Source organism: Rattus norvegicus, chromosome 18 (genome assembly GCF_036323735.1).
Source record: "Rattus norvegicus strain BN/NHsdMcwi chromosome 18, GRCr8, whole genome shotgun sequence".
In the NCBI taxonomy this organism is placed as follows: domain Eukaryota; kingdom Metazoa; phylum Chordata; class Mammalia; order Rodentia; family Muridae; genus Rattus; species Rattus norvegicus.
This window is the reverse complement of record NC_086036.1, coordinates 73,055,461-73,078,344: the sequence shown is the minus strand read 5'-3', so window position 1 is coordinate 73,078,344 and position 22,884 is coordinate 73,055,461. Positions and strand designations below refer to the sequence as shown.

The 22,884-nt window shown below is 50.0% G+C and overlaps 1 protein-coding gene across 9 annotated transcripts in view; it reads right to left on the bottom strand.

Moving 5' to 3' along the window:
* Positions 1-5,360: 5,360 nt before the first annotated feature.
* Positions 5,361-22,884, bottom strand: part of St8sia5 (ST8 alpha-N-acetyl-neuraminide alpha-2,8-sialyltransferase 5) — a 62,750-nt gene continuing 45,226 nt past the window's right edge. For 4 of the 9 annotated variants that reach the window (XM_039097012.2, XM_039097011.2, XM_063277497.1 and 1 more), the window contains 5 exons: positions 19,426-19,512; positions 14,994-15,141; positions 11,982-12,094; positions 7,588-7,680; positions 5,361-6,325 (listed from right to left, as the gene is read on the bottom strand). In XM_039097012.2, coding sequence (XP_038952940.1) covers positions 5,857-6,325; positions 7,588-7,680; positions 11,982-12,094; positions 14,994-15,141; positions 19,426-19,512 — 910 coding nt within the window. In that variant the 3' untranslated portion in view covers positions 5,361-5,856. Of the gene's footprint in view, positions 6,326-7,587; positions 7,681-11,981; positions 12,095-14,993; positions 15,142-19,425; positions 19,513-20,825; positions 20,994-22,884 lie in introns of all 9 variants that reach the window. The other 5 variants (XM_063277495.1, XM_039097013.2, NM_001413108.1 and 2 more) reach the window with 3 other exon arrangements.

The following is a 22,884-nucleotide window of genomic DNA, read 5'->3' as shown; positions in this document are numbered from 1 at the left end:
GCTACCTGGGGTTAAGGGACCACTGTGGTAAGTAGTCACAGTAAGAGAATGGAGTTTCAATGAAATAGCAACCATTTAATCTCTTAGTGAGCTTTCAGAATCTCCAGGGATTTGTGAACTTTGTGGCTAAGTGTGGTTTTCTAAGTTGCCATGGGGGGCTGTGGCCTTCACTGCCTTGGGGGGCTGTGGCCTTCACTGCCATGGGGGGCTGTGGCCTTCACTGCCATGGGGTGCTGTGACCGTCCCTGCCTTGGGGGGCTGTGACCGTCCCTGCCTTGGGGGGCTGTGACCTTCATTGATGTACATGTCCTCTCAGTACCATCTTCCATGTTTGTTTGGGGCAAAAGTGATAGATGGGCAGAAGCACCAGCTAAGCAAGGCCAGGCCCGGGTGGGTAAGTAGGTCCTCTCTGTGCTAGAGGGAGTGGTGTGATGTTTGGGGTGGATCAAAGCACCAACCACAAAGTGACTTTTTCACGAGTCCCAAGCTCCAACATTACTAACCCAATTAGTATGATTACAAAATACACCCCAATCCTCAATGCGGATGGATTTTTAATTCAGACATGTTGAATCTGAACCCAAGAAGAAATCTGTTACTTTGCCTTGGACAGTATTTCATGGTGTGTTTTTTTTTTCAATGTTCAAATTGTGCAAAGAAAAGCCAGTGGTACTTTTAAGAAATCTCATGCTAAAATCAGATGTCCCTAGAACCACCTACCCATGACAGGCAGAATATAACAGATCAGGGCCACAAATCAAAGGACCATCCAGGACAGTGATCCTCAAGTGGAATCAGATCCCTGGGTCATCGTCAGCATGTCCCAGCATACCAGAGAGCTTGAAACCCTAGTAGCCCAGGTCCTGTCCCAGATATGCCCCATGGAAATATCATTGGCTGGGGGCCTCATGGATTTCAGAAATCTCTGAAGATCACCATGAGGAGACACAGCCAAACCCACTGCCCAGCGTAGCATGACGACTCTCAGCCATGATGCTGGTGATTACTTGGGAAACCTGGGAGGCTCTTGGGAGCTTCCCACAAGTCACTGCACTTGCCCCTGGGAAGACAATGGTGTGACAGTGGGATTACTTTATACAAAACTCCATGGAGTCCTAATGTGCACACAGATTGGGAGACCTGAGGGCAAAGAACTATGTCCTTGCTAGAAGGAGGCAGCTAGATCTCTGGCTGCTGTAGCCAAGTTAGGTGATGGTTGTGATTATTTTTCCCCTTTGTCCTTGAAATGGAAAAAATGTTTAGAAGAGATTATGCAGGAGAAAATAGAAATTTCTAGCAGATTGGCAAACTGCTCTCCCTAAGCTCACATTAGCCAGGGCAGAGAAGCTCACTGGCAAAGCTAGTTCAACTCTGCACATGCTATTGGAAAAGGGGGCCCAAATCTCCTTACAAATACTGTGTGGTTCTGTTTACACAGGGCCTTAGCACAGACAAACCCAGAGAGGTGTGCAGACTGTGGTGGGCAGGAGTTGAGAGAGAGGAGTGCAGAGGTGAGAGAGAGGAGTGCTTCCCACTGTGTTGGGAAGGAGGCAAGAGAGAAAGGCATGCAAAGGTGAGAGAGAGAGAGAAAGAGAGAGAGAGAGAGAGAGAGAGAGAGAGAGAGAGAGAGAGAGAGAGAGGGCAGACCATGGTGGGCAGGAGGTGAGAGAGAAGAGTGCAGACCGTGGTGGGCAGGAGGTGACATGTTGCCTTTTCACAGGTTTTGGGTTTTTATTTTGCAAGGCAAAAAGCTCTAGAGGTTGGTAGCATTCACAAATAACTGAATTTTAAGTTCGTTTATTTTCAAACTTAAGACAGGTTCTCTACATCCCAGCCTGGCCTTGAACTTGCTATATGGCTCAGGCTAGATTCAAACTCATGGTCCCCCTGCCTATGATTCCAGAGTGCTGGGATTCTAGGACCCAGGGTTACAGGCACCCAGTCATGTATGTTCTTAATATGCCTGTGTGGGTGTGTCAGTGCTAGGGGTACAAAGAGGAGTTTGGCTCCAAGCCTTCCCTTGGAGAAAAGATAAACCACCCACCAAGGGTCTGGGGACACTTGGCTGTATGCTCTGAGAACGTCCTAATGGAAGTCTGCTGGTTGTCACAGAAGTGGAGAGGGGATCACGTGTGATTGCTCCTTAGAGAGCATGTAGCGGGAGCTGTAATGTGACATCATTTGCAAAGGTGACCAGATAAGAGGGAGAAGGGACCATTCCAGGCACTCGGGCCTCTTACACAAAAGCACTGGGCTAAAAGAAGGAAGGAGGCCCACTGAGGCCTCCAGGAAGAAAGACAGTCTGCTTATGGCATGGCCTATATAGCTTGATTTCAAAACAAACAAAATCCCTTGGACTTTTCAGCACAGGCAGCAATTGGCTCCACAAAAGGTATTCTGAAATGCTAGTTCTCAGAACACAGGAGGCTCCCTCAAAAGAGCCTGAGTTATGGCAGTGGCAGAAATGGGTGCAGGGAGGCAATGGGCTCAAGGGATGTTTATGTTGGAATTAGGAACCAATAAACAGAATGTGAAGAAGTAAGCTGTCTGGGCAGAAGAACCTGGGCTTACCCGGTGTCTGTCTGTGCTGGTATTGTCCCAAGCCTTGTGCAACATTGCATCATCTGCTTGGTCCTGGAAACACCAGTAGCCTGAGGTCCTACCTGGAGCCAAGCTTGTCAATGTCACCTGGCTGCCAAGGATGAGCCCTAAGGCATAGCACCTTCTTCAGCAATGGCTATGCTGCTGATGTTCAGGGTTCGGACTGGACTTGCGTTTCCCTCCTGTCCCTTCCCCCTCCTCCTCCTTCTCTCCCTGGAAATCGAGAGTCTGGTCTTGAGAGCCCTCCCCATGTTGTGCTTCTGTGAGTGATTGACAGGGGCTTCTTTTTGCATCGGTGCATGCACATGAGAAGTGCCAGAAGGGCGGCTTCGATCTTCACACATCCCCTGGCATAATGAACAAACACCACATACACAGTGTGTGTATACACAGCACAGGCACACACAGTAACGCTCAGTAATGCGTGGCTGAGGTCGGTAGGAAGCTCTGCGGCCTCTGCTTCCTTCCCAGACTCAGCAACATCCAGGGTTGTTCATGCCTCTCAGAGTCCGGGCAGAGATGCATCAGCACCGTCACCAGAAGGTTCCAGAAGCTGGCCTCACCTTGAGCCTCCTTCCTTTCTGCCTGCCTAAGCGCTGAGTCACCTACTTGCTGTGAAGCCTGCCAGTGCATTTAGCACAGAGTACAGCACAGGAGTTGCTTCGTTCATGGGGAATTGATGTCCTTAAATTAGAATTTAATTGGCTGTGGGAAGGAACAGAGGCAGAGGGGTCCCAGAATCAATGCTCGTGTCTCTTTGGGCCTTTGATAAGTGTTACACGTACTGACTGCTGCAGAAAGCATATGGTCTGAGAGTCAGGGGACTGGGCAAGTCTCCAGAGAGCCTCTAGCTTGCCAGGTGCCCTGGGAAAAACCGCTCATGCTGTCCCTTAACATGGACCCTTTTCAGGCATCTCTATTTGCCTCCAAAATATAGAGGTGCTCCTAGTTCTCCTCCAGGGCAACAGTGCACCAGGTGTCAAAACTGTTGTAGGGGTCAGGGTTGGAGGGAGGTGCCAACAAACAGAGGCTGCCTCTTGGACCCCAGGTTTGGATCACAGTCTATGAGTTCTGCAAAGCCCTCCACTGGAGGTCTGTCCATGAGTGAGTGTCACCTGCTCCAAGTCACTACACCTCAGCCTCTCACCTGTACCACAATGGCCTCTTTACCTGAAGTGGTCTTACGGTGATGATGGGAAAGTGGTCGGCACTGGGCCTGCCACAGAAAGACAGTGCAAAGAAACGGAGGCTTTAACACATCACAGTCACTGTGGAGAGCCCACAAATCCTTCCGAAGCCTCTAATTGAAGGGACGAGGAAGGGGACATCCTGAGGGATAGGAAAGGTGGCTTCTGCCTTGAAACTCATAGGCAGAGATGCCATCATAAGTCAAGAGGATGTCCTAAACCCTCACATAGGTCACAGAATGGACCATCCCCACCTCTTGTGAGGACTCTGGGTAGGGCAGGTTCTAAGCACCCTTAGCTAAGGAGGCCCTGATGTCTGACCAGGTTCTTGCCCACCTATTCCCCAGGTAGAAAGAGGGCTTTGTCCCCAGCAATCACTCAGTCTGGCTACTGATGTCACCTCTTTGTTTTGGGTCTGTCCCCTTAAGTGGGATAAATCCGTCCTTATGAAACCTTCTAGCTCTGACTTTCCATGGGTTCGGTTGGCTGTGAACATTGACTGTAAATCTCAGTTAACATAGATCATTCTCAGAACTCCTTCCTAGGCAGAAATAGCCAGAAAGCCATGTGCACCCCTGCCCTTGTGTGGTAGTTGCCGATTTACCTAAGTATGCTGCCTGGCGTGCTTCCGCAGCTGCTCCATGACCCCATATCCCACAGACTGGAATCTAGGCCTCCTGGGCTTCCCAGTCAGTCAGAGCTCAGAAAGACAGCACCCAGACAGTTGAGCTCCATGGAACCTGCCAAAGGAAACAGCCTCAGGAAAGTCAGAGGAGGGAGGGAGCTCGAGCTGGTCAGAAGCCTCTGGGCCAGCTCTCTCCTGTCTTTCTCAGCAGAGCCTGTGCTGATACCTGCAAAGCGAGGTCAGGCAGAAGGCCCGCCCAGGGTTTTCTCAGAGCACCTCCTCAGAGTGGCATGCCGGGCTGAAGTGTAGATGTGATTTGTCTGCTCCTCCGCAGAGGACAGAGGTGATTCTTCTGTCAAGGAGTCCTCCCCGGCACAACCACCAACCAGATCAGAACAGGCTTTTTAAACATGTCAGGGAAGAGAGGAAAGAGGAAGAGGATAGAGAGAGGGAAAGGGCCAGAGAAAAAGGCATGCAGGGGAAAGCCTTCTCCACAAACATTCCACAGTCCCACAAAGCAATTCAAGTGACCACTAGGCACCATAGCACTTAGGGTGGACATACATAGGAGGAAGCAGCTGGAAGGCATTTCTGATGGTGATGACCTCTTAGCCTAGGCACAGCTGATTTCCCTAACCCCAGACTTGGTGAATTCTGTGTTTGAAGACAGCAGGCACGTCCCCTGGGTGTGCTACCTTCACCACAGAAACAGCAAGGGTGTTGGTGTCAAAGCCCCTGCTAGCTGCCATCCACTAGGCTCACGTGACAAGGCGCTTCCCAGCTGACGATTCCTATTCAGGAACACAGTTTAACAAGATTCTGCAGTCTTCAGGGACATAAAGAGGAACCGATCTTTTATAAATAACTCCTGATTAAAATGGAGCTGAAAATAGGGAGACAGAACAGGAAGCAAATTGCTAAGCACTTACGGAGTCGATAACACTGGCTTGAAGATCTTAGTGCAAATGGCTGGTCTGGTTTATTTCCTTCTTGTCAAAGGTTAAATGCAGGCTGGAACCTAGAGGCACCAAGGCTGTGTGTGTCCAAGAGCTGTTTTAAAGGGCATGGCTCTCAGCTCCTGGACTCGTGGGGATATGCTAACACGGGTTTTGATTAGATATCCCTGAAGTCTTTTGAGCTCAGCCAGGTGGTGTGACTAGGACACTCATACTGTTTGTTCCCTGGAAGGGCTGGCACCCAGGCCGTGAGTTTCAAGATGGTGCTTTATGGCTGAGTTCCCCGTATGAAACTCGGGCAGCCAAAGGTCTGAATGAGACCTGGATCTGTGCTCTATCCTGTTAAATGAATGTCTCCCTGCCTCCCTCCCCAGGACCCAAACACAAACCCTAAATCCTTAGGGAGTGACAACAGCCATAATGGCAGGGACAGGGGATCCTTCGGGGAGGAGGACAGGAGCTGAAACACCCGTGGTGGGCCTGTTTTTCAGCAGCAATTGCAGGTGCCTGTGTGCACGCGGAGGATGCCGCGGCTGTGCATGCGCAGGAAGGTGAAGATCTCCGAGGGCATAGCATGAAAGCCGGGCTTGGGCTTGACATTGTCATAGTAGTGGTGCGTGATGAAGAAGCCGGAGGGGTTCATGGGGAAGGCCCAGAAACCGAACAGGTGCACCTCCTCGCAGAGCTCCAGGGCCGCAGTGACCAGGATGAGGCCGGTGCTGATGCGCCGTGCGCGCACGCCCAGGCTGAGCCAGTAGCGCGACACGCTGCTCAGGTACTGAGGATGGAAGAAGTAGACGGGCTGCCGCGACTGGAAGTCGTCCAGCATGTACTTGACTCGGAAGGACACGAGGGTGTTGCGCACATTGTAGAAGGCCGGCAGCAGCACCGAGGCGTTCTCGTACCTCTGCAGCACGCTGAAGAAGGGCCGCCGCCACTTCTCCAACTTGTGGAACCTGCAGAGTGGCAGAGTGAGCAGCAGCAAGCCCTGTGCATCCTGGCAGCCCACCCTCCCCACCCCAGCCCTCATCCTCAGCCTCACCCTAACACCCCATACCTCACCCCTTTTATCCCCTTCTCCCTCCTGTAAAGGTGGGTCACCTAGCGTCCCCTTCCCTCCTTTTCTTATTTATGTGCTTGTTTATTCATGGAGGGGGGCACACATGACAGAGTGCACAGGACAACCTTGCAGAGTCCGTTCTCTCCTTCCATCATGGGGGCCCTGGAGATTGAACTCAGGTCGGAATGGGAAGCAAGAGGCTTTGCCCGCTGAGCTACCTCATGCTTCCCAGGAATATGGCACTTCTCAAAGACCGTATTGATTTTGTTTTGTTTTGATTTGTTTTGTTGGTTTTTTTTTTTTTTTTTTTTTTTTTTGGTTTTTGCTGTTGTTTTTGTAAATGGGCACAGGAAAAGAGACAGCACGGGATGAATAACTAGTGTATGGCTACAGGGAGACACCAGTGTGCAACTTAAAGGACAAGGGCAGGCAAGAAAGGCACTGAGGCTGTGACTGGGAAGGCCTCTTTTCACTCCCCTGCTCTCCCTTCCCTAAGACTGGAGTGACCACCTGACCCAGCTGCCTGGCATGTCTGGGCCCCTCCTTGGTATCTCACCTTCTGCCTACATGTCATTCCGGTGACCATCTGTAGCTCTCTGTTCTCTAAAGGCTCCTGGCTCCTGGCATTTGGTATAACTTAGCCACTCCTCCCTGTCTCTTGTCCCTCTTGCCCACCCTCTAGCCAGACTGACTATGTGCAGGGGTTCCAACATAGCAGCTTCTGCAGACCTCTCAGGCAGACCGGCAGAGGGGAGCCAGAAGAGAGCTGGTATCTTTGCAGGAGCACCTTTATACCTGGACACTGCCCGCTCCCAGCACACCTGATGGCTTCCTGACCACCTCTGGGAGCAACCGCTCAGACCTGTACTGCCCAGAAGAAATACAGTACAGGCCCCATGTGTGGAAATGAACAAGAAATGAGGGAAGTTGTTAAAAAAAAATACGTCAGATTTTATCCAAATATAAAGATGCTATCACTTTAGCATATGACTGGTGTAAAAATCAACAAGAGGTGTTAAATCCCTTTGTTTGTATGAGTTCTTCCTGTGGACAGCTGGCATGTGTCAATCAGGACCAACCATATTCCCACCGCTCAGTGGTTGCAAGTGACTGGCAGCCACCAAAAATTCACAAAACTCCAGAAAGAGGAGCACTGACCTGTCAATTATGATGCTGGGATTCACGGTGACCACATCTGTCTTCTCTCCCACATCTGTGGTATATATCCCTGAGATAGGGGGCAGATTGCACCTGCAGAGAGACAGCCTCACATAGTTAGTCAGTTACCTGCAAGTGGCTGGGAGGGAGAGAGGAAGGAAAGGATGGGCTTACTGGTCAGAAAGAGGCCATGAGCACCAGCTAGGCAGGACCTCTGTGGCTGGCTAAGAGACAAAGGTTATTTCTGCTCACAACAGAACAGCAAAAAAAAAAAAAAAAAAAAAAAATCCATCCTTAGTCTCACTCAAGTTAAAACCGTGGAAATATCGAAACTATCATCAAAAAACAAGTCCTTGAAAGCTGTGGTCATCCCTGGGTCTCTGTAAGGGTATGCAAGCAGGGAGAAGCAGAAGCATCCATCCCCTTGTCTGAGGACTCAAGATTTCCCTGAGGAAGTCATGCTTGAGCGAGGGCAGGAATTAGCAAAGGTCAGCCGGCAGAAGAACCAGCTGCCTGCGGGATAGTCAGAGACACCCTCTGGAAATCACTATTGAACTACAGAGCTGCAGAACTGTGTGCAGTGTGACCTGTAAAAGCCGCTAAGGTAGGAAGAGTGGGGTCACCAAGGCAACCGCATCACTATCTCTGAAACCCGGGATGTGTGCCCTAATTGGCAGAAAGGACACCGAGATTGCACTAAGGATCCTGAGATGAAGAGGCAATTCTGGATTAACCAAGTAAGTCTAGGGACATCCATCCCAAGAACCCTTAAAAAAATAATGTGGCATGACAATTATGGGGGTTTGAATGTCATTGGCCCAGACCCATAGAGAATGTCACCGTTAGGAGGTGTGGCCTTGTTGGAGGGAGGATGTGGAGGCAGATTGAAATCTCCTATGTTCGAGCTATACCCAGTGTGGCACACGGTTTCTTTCTGTTGCCTTCGACTCAAGATGTAGAACTCTCAGCTTCTACAGCACCACGTCTGCCTGCATACTGTAAGCCAGGCCCAATTAAGTGTTTTCGTTTATAAGAGTTGCTGTGGTTGTGGTGTCTCCTCGCAGCGATAGAACCCTGAGACAACAAGGAGCTGCTAGTGAGGGTTCTCTAGAAGAGCAGAACTCATAATGAATATACATGTTAGAATGGTTTACAGGCTGTGGCCCATCTAGCCTTGGTGAATGGACCCAAGGGAGACCCCAAGAAACATTGTGGCAACTTCATGTAACAATGTTTCTTGGGGTTTCCCTAAATCAGCATCCATTCAGAACAAGTATCCTGTAGACCCTGAAAATCTGATTTTTTTCCTTCCCCTCAGTGCAGTTACCCTTGTAAAAGGATCCCTCTGGGAAAGGGTGGAAGATAGGCTAATATAAAACTCTTAGGTATTTTATCAAGGTCCTTCCTCAGGAGAACCTGGTCATCCCTCTATTCAAGGGTCTGCAAACTGGCTCGAGTCTGGAAATTGGTTCATGGCTGAGATTCCCTTTTGCCACAAACCAGTGGAGCATTTCTTTCATTTGTTTGACAACTTTTCCACTTACACAGACCAAACAAAAATGCAGGAGGAGGCTTCTTATCTATCCCATGCCTGGAAACACCATGATTGATAAGCCAGTACCAAAGGTCCATGAGTCATTTCATCATAGAAATCACTTTCCCTGTGCTGCCAATTATGGTCTAGGCCACTATAACACTGCTTTGTATTTGACTAAGATCACCTGGCCTTTGGTAATTCAGTGCTACCAGCTGGCCTCTGCTACTTGGCAGCCCAATTAAACCCATCGTATTTAATTCAACCAACTGGGCAGCAGTCTCCCACCCCAAGGTCTGGCACAAGCAAAAGGTCACCAACAAAGCTCTTCAAATGTGCTGGGGCCCCCTCACCAGTTTGTGTCTTATAGGATTAGTGGAGGCCATGTCTTCTGGGCCTTCCCCTTGTGGAGGGTTAGGCTCTGCACAGTGTATCCACTCTAACATTGCAAGTTCCAGAGCCTTAAAGTCCTTTCATCAACACTAAGCCAAGGGATATCAGGAATCTCCAACTCCTTTTCAGTGGGTCGTCTTTTGACAAATGCTCCAACCAATCATTTAAATAAACATTCCACGTCTTTCTTTTAAACTGTGCAAATTTCCATATTAAACTCAGAATTTCCAATCTGTGGGCCCGTATCAATAAACCCAGACTGATCCAGTTTTATGTTCCGTCTACCATTGTCCCATTCCCTTCGAACTCATTTCTACACACATTCCCCAGACTTCTTCTTCAATGAATTAGCAAACTCATTAAGCTCCTTAGTAGTGAAAACTCTCCTCACGGACTTCACTTTCTTTTTACCCTCTAGGAGCCTTCTTGGCCTTAAGTCTTGTTATGTCTAGAGGCAACTCTTGGCGGGACCTAAGGGACATCAGTATTGGGCTGGTATCTCCTTCAAGGAAAGTCACTGCTGGCTCAGCAGACAATGAAGGATTAATTTCCTCAGCCAAAGGTGGAAAGGGAAATATTTCAGTGGGTGAGGGTGGGAGTACATCTTGTGCCACGGATAAAGAGGGTCCTTCCTCGGGTGAGATAAACCCTTGAGAATCTGACAGCTCTCAGCTTCAGTAGCGTTCCCCAAACACACACATTTATACCCCAAGTTACAAGATCCCATTCTTTACCAGTGAATGTCATTCCTTTAACCACTGAGGCTGGCACGAATTTTCTCTGTAATTCAGCCAACCTTATAATGAGGATTTTAGTTAGATCTTCCATAACTTGAGCTCTGTGGCTACTGGAGGGAAGAGTCTCTTCCATGACACATTTAGAAACCTTTACACTGTAGGATGATGTCATTATGCAGGTGAAGGCAGGTACAAGAAAGAACGAGGCCTGTCATTGGGTGAGAAGGAAGGTTGGGCAGGAGAAAAGTTTTAGAGAGGAGGAGGAGATTGGAGTGAGGCGGAGAGGAGAAGCAGCTGAGAGAACATGGAGGCAGATGTTAAGATTTTTCTCTGCACGTTTGCAGGTTGTTATGAATATTCTTAAGGGATGGATGTGTACGGGGCTTTGTGTGTCTAGATGAGCAAACTGTATGTTATCTAAGTGGGCAATTATATCCTATCCATTGGATCAGAGGTTATTGTGTTGTGTGTTCTTTCATGTGGCGATTTAATTGAGTTCAAGAGAGCGTGTGGTGGCTGTACACACTGGGCCGCCACAGAATTGGGATGTGTATGTCTGTCATGGTGACAACCTGCCTTGGGAACTAGATGGGTAGAGAGATTGTTGCCAGGCTCAGAGAGTAGCCATCAGCAGTGTGATAGGGGTTGGAGCTAATTAGGCGAGACGCTTTGCTGGCTGAGATGAAGATATCCAACAGATGTCATGGGCACTACGGGGATGGCACCTAGTGCAGGATAAAAGAAGCCTTTATTTTTATTTTACAGCAACGTGCACTGTTTATGTGCATCTGAGGCAGGTCAATTTTATCAAAGTTCATTGTTGTTCTTCACCATATCCTAAGATGCCTAAAGTTGATTAATTTTATAACTGAGCTCATTCTCTTCCCTTGTCAGTTCATCCAGAGATGCCAGGAGCAATCACCCAGCAGCCTCATTTTTCCTTTTCTTCTTACAGATTGTCAAAAAGCTTTGCACGCAGAGTCACCAAATGTGCTGTCTCTCACAATTGGTAAGCCAGGATAATCAAAAGCATTTGTCTCCTTAAGTCTGTAAAATAGTTCATACAGCTTTCAGTAATCTCTGAGCTTCTAGAAGAGGTTTGAGGAAACTGTAGGTGTTGGCAAATTAGAAAACCTTTTCCAGATACTTAAAAAAAAATCCTTATATTCTATTGTTCTGGAACCATGTCTGATACCAACATCTGTATCACGTTCAGCTTCTCATATTCTAGGGGAGTCATGTATAAATATACGGGATTTATTAGAATGGCTTATGGGCTGTGGTTCAGCTAGTCCAACAATGGCTGTCTACCAATGGAAAGCCCAAGAATCCAGTAGTAGTTCAGTCCACAAGGCTGGATGTCCCAGCTGGTTTCAGTCTGCAAGAAGTGGGCTCTAATGCCAGTGAACGGGTGGACTTTCCAGCAAGAGGGAGAGTAAGCAGGCAAGAAGAGTGAACTTCCTTCTCCTGTGTCCTTTCTACAGGCTGCCAGATGAAGGTGTGACCCAAATTAAAGGTGGACCTTCCCACCTCAAAAGGACCATACTAAAAGTGGGTCTTCCCACTTCAAATGATTTAACTAAGGAAGAAAAAAAACCCTCACGGATGAGCCCAGCCACTTGTGTTTTAGTTAATTCCAGTCAAGTTGACAACCAAGAGTAGCCATCACTCAAGGAGAGAGTAAGGTGGGTGGATGAGGCATGACAGTAATCCCAGCCGGTGCCCCTTACCGGAAGACGAAGTCAGCGCTGTTGATCTCCTTCCCGCAGCCGCTGTTCTTCAAGATGCCGCCATTGCCCACCACAGCACACTTCTTAAACTGAGAGCGGTAGTAGGGCATTTCCTGGAGAGGAACATGCATGGTGTCACAACCAGTGCCACCCCCACCTTCGTCTGAGGCTTCACACCTGCTGCCTTCCCTCCCAAAAAATCCCACTCTATAAGCTCTACCCAACAGGGTAGCTTTGTCTGGAATGTGAAAGAAAGGGGAATTCAAGTCACAGTTGAGGAGTGGGAATGAGAGGCCTCCTGCATTAGGTGACTCTTCCTGTTCTGACACCAAGGAGTCTGCAGGACTGCCCTGCCAGCCCCCAGCACCCACCAGCCAACCAATTGCTGAGCGTCTCACAGGAAGCCACATTGCATTAGGAACTAAGCTCAACTAGAAGGAGTTGTCATGACCCTCTGAGGCACACTCAGCTCTGTGACCCACTTTCTCTGTGGGGACAGGTCCAGAGGACCAGGACAGAGAACGCACTGGGGTCTCACAGTCAATAGGGGGAGAGGCAGAACAAGCCACAGTAGTCTTAGGAAGAAGTCATTAGGGTTTCTGGTGTTTTCCATGGCTGCTTCTTAAACACCTGCAAACCAAGAATGGTCTGGAAATAAGAATAAGAATCTCTTGGTGGACAGGAGACCGGGAAGCTGACCTTTTCAAACCCCAGAGACATCTCTATACTAAGGGAAGCTGCCATGTGCCATGATTGAGGGGCGGGAAAATCACAGGCTACATCTGGTCTACCACCTGTCTTTGTATAGCCAGCAAGCTGAAAATAACATTTGTATTTTTAAATTGTTTGAAGCCACTCAAAGAAGATGTGTGACACGTGATAATTACACAGACTTCTGATGTCTAAGCCACCAAGACGAAACCTCCCTCGTTAGTTTCCACATGATCATGGCCATTTTCCTGCTGGGACCGTGGTGGCGAGTAGCATGGTGCTGGTGACCCGCACAGCTGTTTACTATCTGGTCCTCTCCAGAAAAGAAGGTGTAGAGATCTTGATGTATCTCTTAATCTCAGTAGTTCATGCCCTGGCTCTCCCGTAGGCCCGTAGGCCAGCCCAGGCTACATCAAATGGTGCTAAGACTTGCTTAAGACACAGGTTTATCTTCCTCCTGCCTCACACTCTGGGCCTTGGAAGACCCACCTAGGGACTCAGCACCCCCTGTTCCAGCACTGCTGTACCCTTTGGCTCATTCCCCGAGCCCAAGTCTCACCAAATCATTCTGGTATCAGCAATTGGGCACACAGAGGGATTCTGGTTGTATCCTGTTAGCACTTCCCCTGAGGCGCTAAAACATGCAGGGCATGCCATAGCTCCCCTTCCAGAACACAGCCATGAATGTGGCCTTACCACCCCCTCTCTGCTGAGGCCATACCACCCCAACAGCACAGAACCAGCCAAAGTGCAATTTCTGCATTCCCTCCCTCTGAGAGTTCAGATTTTGGATCTCTACCAGCTATCGGCTTCAGTGGTCTACATGAGTCTCGGATGTGGATATCTTGCTCTGCAGCCCATGAGCAGGGAGCTATTGTGCTTTCACTGGCCAGCCCACCTTTACACAGCATCTCTCACACTGTAGATGTGTCATAAGCAACCAAACCCTTGCCTGCTCTGAACCCCAGTGTCACAAAGAGATCAGGACTTTAAAGGGAGAAAAGATCACCATGTGTTTCGATAACAACTGGCCAGTCAAGATGCGCCTGCTGGAATAGTAGTGGCGGGTCTGTTGTGGAGACAACCAACCATGGTCTGGTCCCGTCACACAGAAGAGAATCCACATCTGATCCTACAAACCTGGTCAAAAACGGGGAGGTCCTAGGGCCCAGTTAGCTGTAGCTGTTGGTATCCTAAATGTGCATGATGTGCCCATCAAATGGCCTTCTGAATAATTATTAAGTAAGTGTTGATGTCAGCTTTGCTCAGAGAAGCTCCTTCTGCAGTGGGCAGCGTGTACTCCTGCACAGACAGCTAGACTAAGGGCTGAGAATGGCCAACCATAAATGGACACGCATAGCACCTTCCTCAAGGCCCAGGGAATGTTGTGGAAAGGAGAGGGGGCGCAACGAACAAACCCTAGCATAGGGCGGAGTTTGGCGGGATGCTGTCTGGTGGTCGTCTGGGTAACTAGGCAAGGCATGATGGTGGCGCTCTTGAATGGACCAGTCAACGTGCTGTGACGCAGTGGGGATGGACTTGTGAATCCCGGCCCTTCCAGAGAATGTGTAGGCAGTTAGCAGTTGCTAGCTAGGCTGCTCACAGGGGTGGTTGCCCATGCTCCTGTGTGCAACCCCATTGAGTTACTAACGGAGAAAGGATGGGAGGGGACTCGTTGGGAAGGGGAAGGGGCATGGGAAGGGAATGAGAGAGGGTGGTGGAGGAAGCACTGGCAGGAATATGATTAAAATACATTCTAGTCGTGTATGAAAATGGGGTAGTAAAACCAATCACTACGTATAACTACCAAATGCTAAGAAAAGCCTGGGTACACAGTGACACCAAGCACCTGTCCGATGTGGCTGACACTCGGGCTGTCTCTGCCCTGGGCCTGCTTTCTGCTGTCACCTGCTTTGTATTACCTTCCTCTTATGCCTGCTCAGGAGGTGAGGGATTGAGATGTGATTAATCTCTCTTCTGGAGAGTGTGAACTGTCCTCAGCACACAATGCCACAGGCAGAAATTTAATTCTCTCTCTCTCTCTCTCTCTCTCTCTCTCTCTCTCTCTCTCTCTCTCTCCCCCCCCCCCCAGCCTTCTGCCCCGAATCACACAAACCACGGCTAGATGGTATTGTCATGCCCAGACAAGATTCCTTGGGGAAACCCAGTGGATGAAGACCACTGGTTGGCCAAGACCAAAGCACCTACCTGCAGAGTGAGGTGCAGTGCAGAGTAGGCTGGCAGATGTGGGGCACTGCCACAGACCACCCACTCCACCCCCAGACCACGTCAGGTATGTACCTTGGGAAACATTTTGAAGATCTCTTGGTCGATGTGATACAAGCCACTGGACTCCACCTCATACCTGAGATTCGTCTCAACCGGGGTGTTCTTCTGGGTGGTGAAGAGAAAGTTGGGGGCATTGCAACACCTGGACAAGGTGGACCTGCTAGGCACGGAGACAGGGGTGACACTGGGAAAAGCATGGGGGGCTTCCTTTCCATCCCATTCCCATGCTCACTTCCAACCCACCCCTCAGTCTTCCTGGCACCTGGGCTCCTCTGTCTCTGTAGGACTTCCTACTGGGAAACTCTGACTGCCAGACTTCTGTGGTGGCTCTTCTCCTTGAAGGCTGTGGCACAGACTAATTATACACTAACCTTCTCAGACTGGAAGGAAAGGCTGGATACTGGGGCCTGTACCTCACTAAACCTCACACAGCACTCAGCACGAGCATGTTCAAATGCCCTGTGCCAGCCGAACCAGCCAGGCCTTAACTGGTGCCCACACAGCTACGGCGAGACTCTCCCTCAGAGTTCCACTGCTCCAGGATCTGTTCTCCCTTTATTCATCCAGTGACCTGGAGCTCTTTAGGGTCTCAACCCCCATGACCAACAAAGATTTCTCCTTAACTCACAAAGCCAAGGCCTATATGGTGACCAAAAGTGCTGACCATTTCTGTCATTCAGAACCTGACTTAGGAAGATGGCAGGGCCAGACTGGGGACTCTAGTTGGTATTGGCTGCCTTCCTGCAGAAAGTGGAACACAAGCCCTGAAAGCAGTTTCAGGGATTCGGTATAGAAATAAAGGAGGGAGGGTGGGAATGAGGGAGAAGAAGGGAGGGGGGAGAGGGAAGACAGGAGGAAGGGAGGGAGGGAGGAAAGGAGGGAGGAAAGGAAGGAAGGAAGGAGAGAGGGAGAGAGGGAGAAGAGAGGAAAGGAGGGGGAGAGGGAAGGAGGGGAGAGGGAAGGAGGGGGAGAGGGAAGGAGGGGAGAGGGAAGACAGGAGGAAGGGAGGGAAGGAAGGAGGGAGAGAAGGAGGAAGGGAGGGAGGAAAGAAAGGAGGGGGAGAACGAGGAAGGGAGGGAGGAAAGGAAGGAGGGAGGGAAGTTGGTTAGTTGATTAGCCAGTTAGTTAGTTAGTTGGTTACTTAGTTAAAAGAGTCTTGACATTTTTGTCTCAGAAACAGCCAAAGCTGGCTACAGCAGGGTTAAAGCTGGGACATCAGATTTAAAAGAAAAGAAACGAAACCTGGGGGAGATGGGGCTGTTGAAGCAAACTGGTTTTCTCACCAGGCCTTTCCAAAAAGGCTCTTGATAGGGTTGGCTCCAGGGCAACTTTGTAACCCCCCACCCCGTTTTGGAAACTTAATGAGTTCGCTCTGTGGCCATGGGCACAGATCACTGCCTCCTTGAGTCAGAATGGAGTACACACAGCTCCAGGCTTGTTCCCATCAGGGTCCAGGCAGTTTGGGGGAGGGAGGGGGATGGACCACTTCACAGCAGCCCGGGATGGCCTCTCTCCTCCACACTAGGCAGGTGCAGGAGGACATCTGGAGTGCACACAGCTCCAGACCCAGTGCCTTTAGGGTCCAGGCAGCCCTGGCGGTGGGGGGGGTGGATCACCCCCATAAAGCCCTGCCTGTGAGGTCTGGAATGTTCTCACCAGCTCTGGGGTGGAAATATCAGTTGGTACTTAATATCCAGAGGTCAAAACTCTATTTTCTGCTCTGTGGCCCACAGCACTGGGCCCCAGGCAGGTGCCTTTCCACTCTGGGCCTCAGTTGCCTTTTCTGTTCCTGACCCTCTATAATTCTGACTCCAGCTTGTCAGAGCCAGAAGGTTAAATGTAAATATATTTTTGTCTATACCTTGAAGTATATGAGCAAGGAATTCTTTTTTTTTTAAGATTTATTTATTTTATGTATATGAGTACACTGTAGCTGTCTTCAGACACACCAGTAGAGGGCATCAGATCTCATTACAGATGGTTGTGAGCCACCATGTGGTTGCTGGGAATTGAACTCAGGACCTCTGGAAGAGCAGTCAGTGCTCTTAACTGCTGAGCCATTTCTCCAACCCTGTAAATATTTTTTGACTCCACATCTTGCCAAGAAATCTTCGCTTCTTCACTATCAGCTGGCTGCTAGTCGTAGAGTCATCTTTCTATGGAGGATTGGATTTTGGAATGTAAGTAAGGCTGCCTAAGAAAGGCTGAGGCCTGACAACTGAGGCCAGCACTACAAAATGGCATCCGACCTCTTAGTTTTGCTGGCTCAGAAGCAGTCTTGCCTGCTGTGGTGGTTTAAACAGGTTTGGCCCCCATAGACTCCTATGTTTGAATGCTTGGCCCATGGGGAGTGGTACTCTTAGGGATGTGGCCTTGTTGGAGGAAGTGTGTCACTGTGGGGGTGGGGCTTTGAGGTCTCCCTGCTCATGCTCTGCCCAGCGTGGAAAGAGGGTTTCCCGCTGGAAGCCTGTGGATCAAGATGTACAATTCTCAGCTCCTCCATCACCATGTCTGCCTGGATGCTATTATGCTTCCCGCCATGATGATAGTGGACTGAACCTCTAACACTGTAAGCCAGCCCCAGTTAAGACACCTACCAACCAGAGAATGGTCCCACATGACACAAACTGACATGTGACTAATGTATAAGCTGGAATGGAGACGGTTGCTGTTATAAGATCCTCTCCTGTGACTGGAATGCCAATGCCTCGCTTCGGCACTGTAGCAAGCTCTCTCCAACCTGGATGGAGGAGCTCTCTGTTTTTCCAGAAGCTTGAAGAGTGAGAGCCAAGGGAGGCACCTGCTGGACCTGGGGGCTTTCTTTTTAAAGTGCAGTAGGGCTCGATGTCACTTCCATTCTCCCCAATTCTAAACCCACACCACCTCTCTCAACCCCAGAGGCTCTCTGCTCCCCACAGGTTCTCTGCCCCTCCCCCCTCTTCCCAATGCCTCCCCTCCCCCATGCCTCCCCCACCCACCATGCCTCCCCTCCCCCCATGCCTCTCTCCCCAAGTCCCCCCCCCCACCATGGAGCTCTGTGTTCCTCTTGCTATATCATCTCCTATGGTGTCAGCATCATCTTTGATGGGCTCTTGGTTCCAACTCAGCCTGGCCCACATCCTTGCACACCCCACCGCTCGCCCTGTCCATGCTGTCTATCTGCTTCCATGGGTTCAAGTCCCCCTTGCCCTGGGGACATTCAGAGAGAAGAGCACATGGTCGTGCTTCAGAGGGGCCCGGCCTGGATCTGTTCTCATGCTCTGGCACTCTGCCCAGGCTCACTAGAACCTTCAAGGTAGGTGGGTCTCCTTTAACCAGGCCCTCTAACTAGGATTCTGTGAGCCTCAATGAGGCTTATGACACCTGCTTACCGGGGCCCAAACACCCCAATTTGTACTCCTACCTCCCCCCAAAACACACACACACACACACACACACACACACACACACACACACACACACACCTGTAACCTCAGCACTTGGGAGTTAGAAGTAGGGTAGTGGGTTTGAAGCCAGCCTAGGCTACACAGTTAGACCTGACCAGAGAGAGAAAAGGAGAAGAGGAAGGACAGATGAGGAGAGAGGAGAAGGCAGGGGAGGGGAGGAGAGAAGAAGGAAGGGAGGGAAGGGGAAGGAAAAGGGGAGAAAGGGGAGAAAGGGGAGAGGAAACTTTCTGGTCTGGAATTACCACAAACTGAAAGAAAGTATTGATAAAGAAAATACAAATGCTTGGTGATGCGTACTCTACGGCCTCCTGTGCAAGAGTCCTTCATGTCAACAGCTCCTCGGTTCATCTAAACTTGAACCTGAGTGGCTGAAACCCAGTTTAGACACAAGTTGCCAGGACCACATCAATTTCTTAGTGTAAGGTCTACCTGTCCTGGAGTGATACCACAAGCTGGCAGGAGACTAGCAATGGAGAAAACCCCAAAGCACATCATTAACGGGAAAGCATTTTTGGATGCCTCCCATCTGTTTGGCTTCCATAGGAGAGCCCAGCAAACGCAGCTACTGCCTCTCCTGCTGCCTGTTAATTGTGGTTAGAGAGCAATTAAGAAACATCAATGGCCAAGCTCAGACATCAGGCAGAAGCACGGGACTCCAAGAAGGTGGGGAGAGGCAGTCCCAGGACAGGGAGATAGGGACAAAGAGATTGTAAGGGCTAGCTTTGGAGGGACCTTAAGCAAGTACCCCATTTACTGGAGCCTTGGTATATATCAGCCTGAGCTACAGAGAGCCACAGCCAAGAATGGCATACACCAGCAGAGTGCTTGCTGACCTGGCTACTGCTCACATCACTAAGCCCTTAGGGTCCAGCTCCAGGCAGATGCCCACTGAGAACGAGGTGGGACAGGATAGTGGGCATCTGAAGAGGTGGCAGTGGGGACCCGCACCAGCACCCGCACCCCGAGGAGGGAGGGCAGATGACAACGACAAGACCTACTTGAAGAGGCTGGCTTCCGAGGCGTCCATCGCCCATTTGCATATCTGGAGGCTCTTCCACCTTTCGAACAGTTCAGACTGCTTCACCCTGTGGGAGCCATGAACAGGGCGGAGGAGAAGGTCACCCACACAGGCACTGAAGATCCACCTGCAGTCCGTATCTGCACATCTTAACTACTTTCGCCTCGAGCAAGTTGACTTTCCCACCTGCTTCCCCTCAAAAGCTCACGCCATTCTCTGGGAAACCACAGTCTGGAAAGGGGACAAGACCACTTCCATATCAGAATACCTACTCAGCCCTGCGCCTCACAGAGCACTGGGTTCATCACCAGGGCACTCCCTTCCAAGTAGGTCAGGAGAAGGAGAGGCTTGAGTCTCCTCTGAACAGCTCCAGGCCTTAAGGCTGACTTTAAACCAGGATGTTCTCAAGCACTCTCAGGAGAGGGGACAGTGTCTAAATGGAGGTGATTCTCCCTGACACTGACGCACACAGAAGATTATAACTTTACTGTGACATCAGCCCGAGCGCCCCACTCTCTCGGTGATGAGATGCACAAGCGTCTGGAAGGGATTTGTTGAGTATCACACTGGACTAATGAGTTCGTTGATGAACCAGAGCTCAAGTCAAGTCTACTTAGTGAACTTGGCCAGGTGTAAAAATACGGGAGTAGACAGAGCATCTCCCTATTTGCATGGAGATCCCAGGACAGCAAGGAAGACGGGTTTCAAAGAAGCACAGACTGCCTTGTCTGGAAGAGGAGGAAATGCATAGTCAAAGACTAAGGAAGTGACTGTCATGTGGTTGGCTGGAAGTTCCTTGAGGAGATGAGCCTTGCCCAGAATCTCGAAATTATGTATATGTGGGCCACTTTCTGGGGGGGGGGGGGAGTGCAGCTCAGTTAGACAAAGCACAAAGGCCCTTCGGCAGGAGCGTGCTTGGTAGTTTCTGGAACCCTCTCTTCCTGCCTGAAGCAAGCCTGCCTTGCAGCTTCCCCAAATCTCCTGCAGCAGCCCCACCTCCCTCAGCCCATTGGACATCAGAAAACAGATACCATCACATAGCAGCACCCTGGCTCACCCACCGCTTCTCTCCCCTTACCTCTGGGCAATTCACAACCCCCTTGAGTAGGATTGGCGACTGACTCAAACACTTCAGAGAAATGCGGCACTGTGAACGCTCCAGGCCAGGGACCCAAAGTTTGACTGTACCCAGGATCCAGACTTTATTCTGGGTGTTTCCCTTGCCCTTGTCACATCCTGGACCAAAGTCAAGTCTAGACACCCAGCCTTGAATCCTGGTTTAATCCACAACTCACAGTGTAACCTAGGTAAGTCACTGGATCTCTCAGGACACTGTTGCTTTGTCTGTGAGATGGCTCTCCCATACTCAGCCCTGATTACCTCAGAGGTTGTTGGAGAGGGCAAACGGAGTCACGTGTGTAAAAAAACCCACTGTCCATACAGGTGCGGAGCACCTCCACCTTAAAGATGAAGGGTTGACCCAGATCATCTCTCCTCTCTCTCTCACAGCATCACAGACGTTCCAGAAGAAGAACAAACTGTTCAAACCTGCCAGGATATAAAAGGGTTGACAGGGATGGCTGTCTCTGTGGAAGAAAACTCTCAATAGGACCACAGAACCAGAAGAGGCTGAGTCAAAGACTACACAGTGCCCCGCCCTCAAATTCTAAAACCAGGAGCAGTGGACAGAGGCCGTAAAAAGGAGACTCAGCAAATGACATGAGCCGTCAAGGCTGGGACCAGAGCTCAGGGTTAAAGTGGGCCTCCCATGGGTGAGGTCTTGGGGTAGACCTCTCTCCCCTCTCAGGACTGAGGAGAGATGGAGGAAACTCAACCATTCCATCCAGTCCACACCCTGCAACTTCCCCAACCAGATATTTGATGTCGGATGAAGAAGGGAAATCAGACCATCCATTCTTTTCTAAAGTCCACAGGAGCACTTTGCCCATTCATCTCAAACATCTTCCGACGCAGAACTAGCAGCTTCTAACAGTTTTCAGTTCGAGTATGAACGACCAGGGGTAACTGAATCTCCCTGGAGGGGGCAGAACAAGATAAACTACCAGGTAAAATGACCACAGAGAAAACTACCGTAAAGCGAGAGGCCTAAGAGACATCCCTGATGTCCCAAAGATATCCAGGACAATACCACTGCCTTAGGCAAGGATGCTCTAAGGATAAAGCTCTGGAGAGAGTGTTTTAGAAGGGCTAGGAGATGACACGGAGGAATTTTATCGGGACAGAGAAGCAAAGAGCAAAAGAAAACTTATGGAATTAAAAGATGTGCAGACCCTGCTTCCAAAAGATATGGGTGGGGAAGCAATTAAAGAAGGCACCTGACAGCCACAGCCGCCCTCAGACAGAGGGAGACAGGGGAAGAGAGAGGGAAGAATCGGGGGAGAGAGGGGGAACACTGGGGGGCAGAGAGAGGGAGAGGGGGCAGAGTGGGAGGAGAGAGGGGGAGAGGGGGGAGAGAAAAAGAGGAAGAAGAAGAGGGAGAGGCGGAGAGAGTCTTTAAGCATGAAGGGACCTAAACCCTTCCTTCTCATCCACTGCTTCCTGGGACTTGATTTGAGGACAGACAGAAATAAAGAGAAACGCAAATCAGCTCTGGGTTCTAGCCAGAATTGGTTCTAACCTTAAAGAGTGGAGTTGATGTTAACAGCCCTGTCCTTTATGGCTCAGGGTCTAGAGACACTGTCTGTAGTTGATAGAAAATAACAGCTTACTGAGGTGGCCCATCCATAGAAGAGCTAGAACCAAGCAGTCTGTCTTAGATTAGCTTGTTTTCCATTGTTAAGACAAAACACCTGAGGCTGTGCTCTTACAAAGGAGAAGCTCTGTTTAGTTCAGAGCTTAGAAACTGCAAGTTCCAAGATCAGATGGCATCATTACTTCACCCCTCTGGCGAGGGTGTCAGAAGCTGTCACGGGGCATGGCAGAAAGCTTAAAATAGGAGTCAGGTTTAATCTTTTATAGCAACCTATTCCCACCCCCAAACCCCATGTGTTCGTTCGTGTATGTGCATGTGTGTGCATGTGCACACATGAGGGAGCCTGTGTGCTCGAGTGTGTGTGTGTGTGTGTGTGTGTGTGTGTAGCATAGTGTAGTGTTCCTGTGTACCTGCACACACATGCAGATACATATGTGTGTGCATCTGTGTAGAGACCAGAAGTCATTGTCAGGTGTCTTCCTCAGTGACATTCCACCTTAGTTATGGGAACGGGGTCTGTCGCTGGACCTGGAGATCACTACTTCAGCTAGACTATCCAGCCAGAGGAGATCCAGAGACCTTCCAGCACCAGGGCTACACTACCCCTAAGGATCCAGCTGCCTCCCTCTAGGCCTCACTTCTTAAAGTCCCACCATCTCTAGCACATGAACTCTTGGGAGCAAACCACAGCGTCCTTAAGCTGCGGAAAGGTGAGGAGGGACTTGG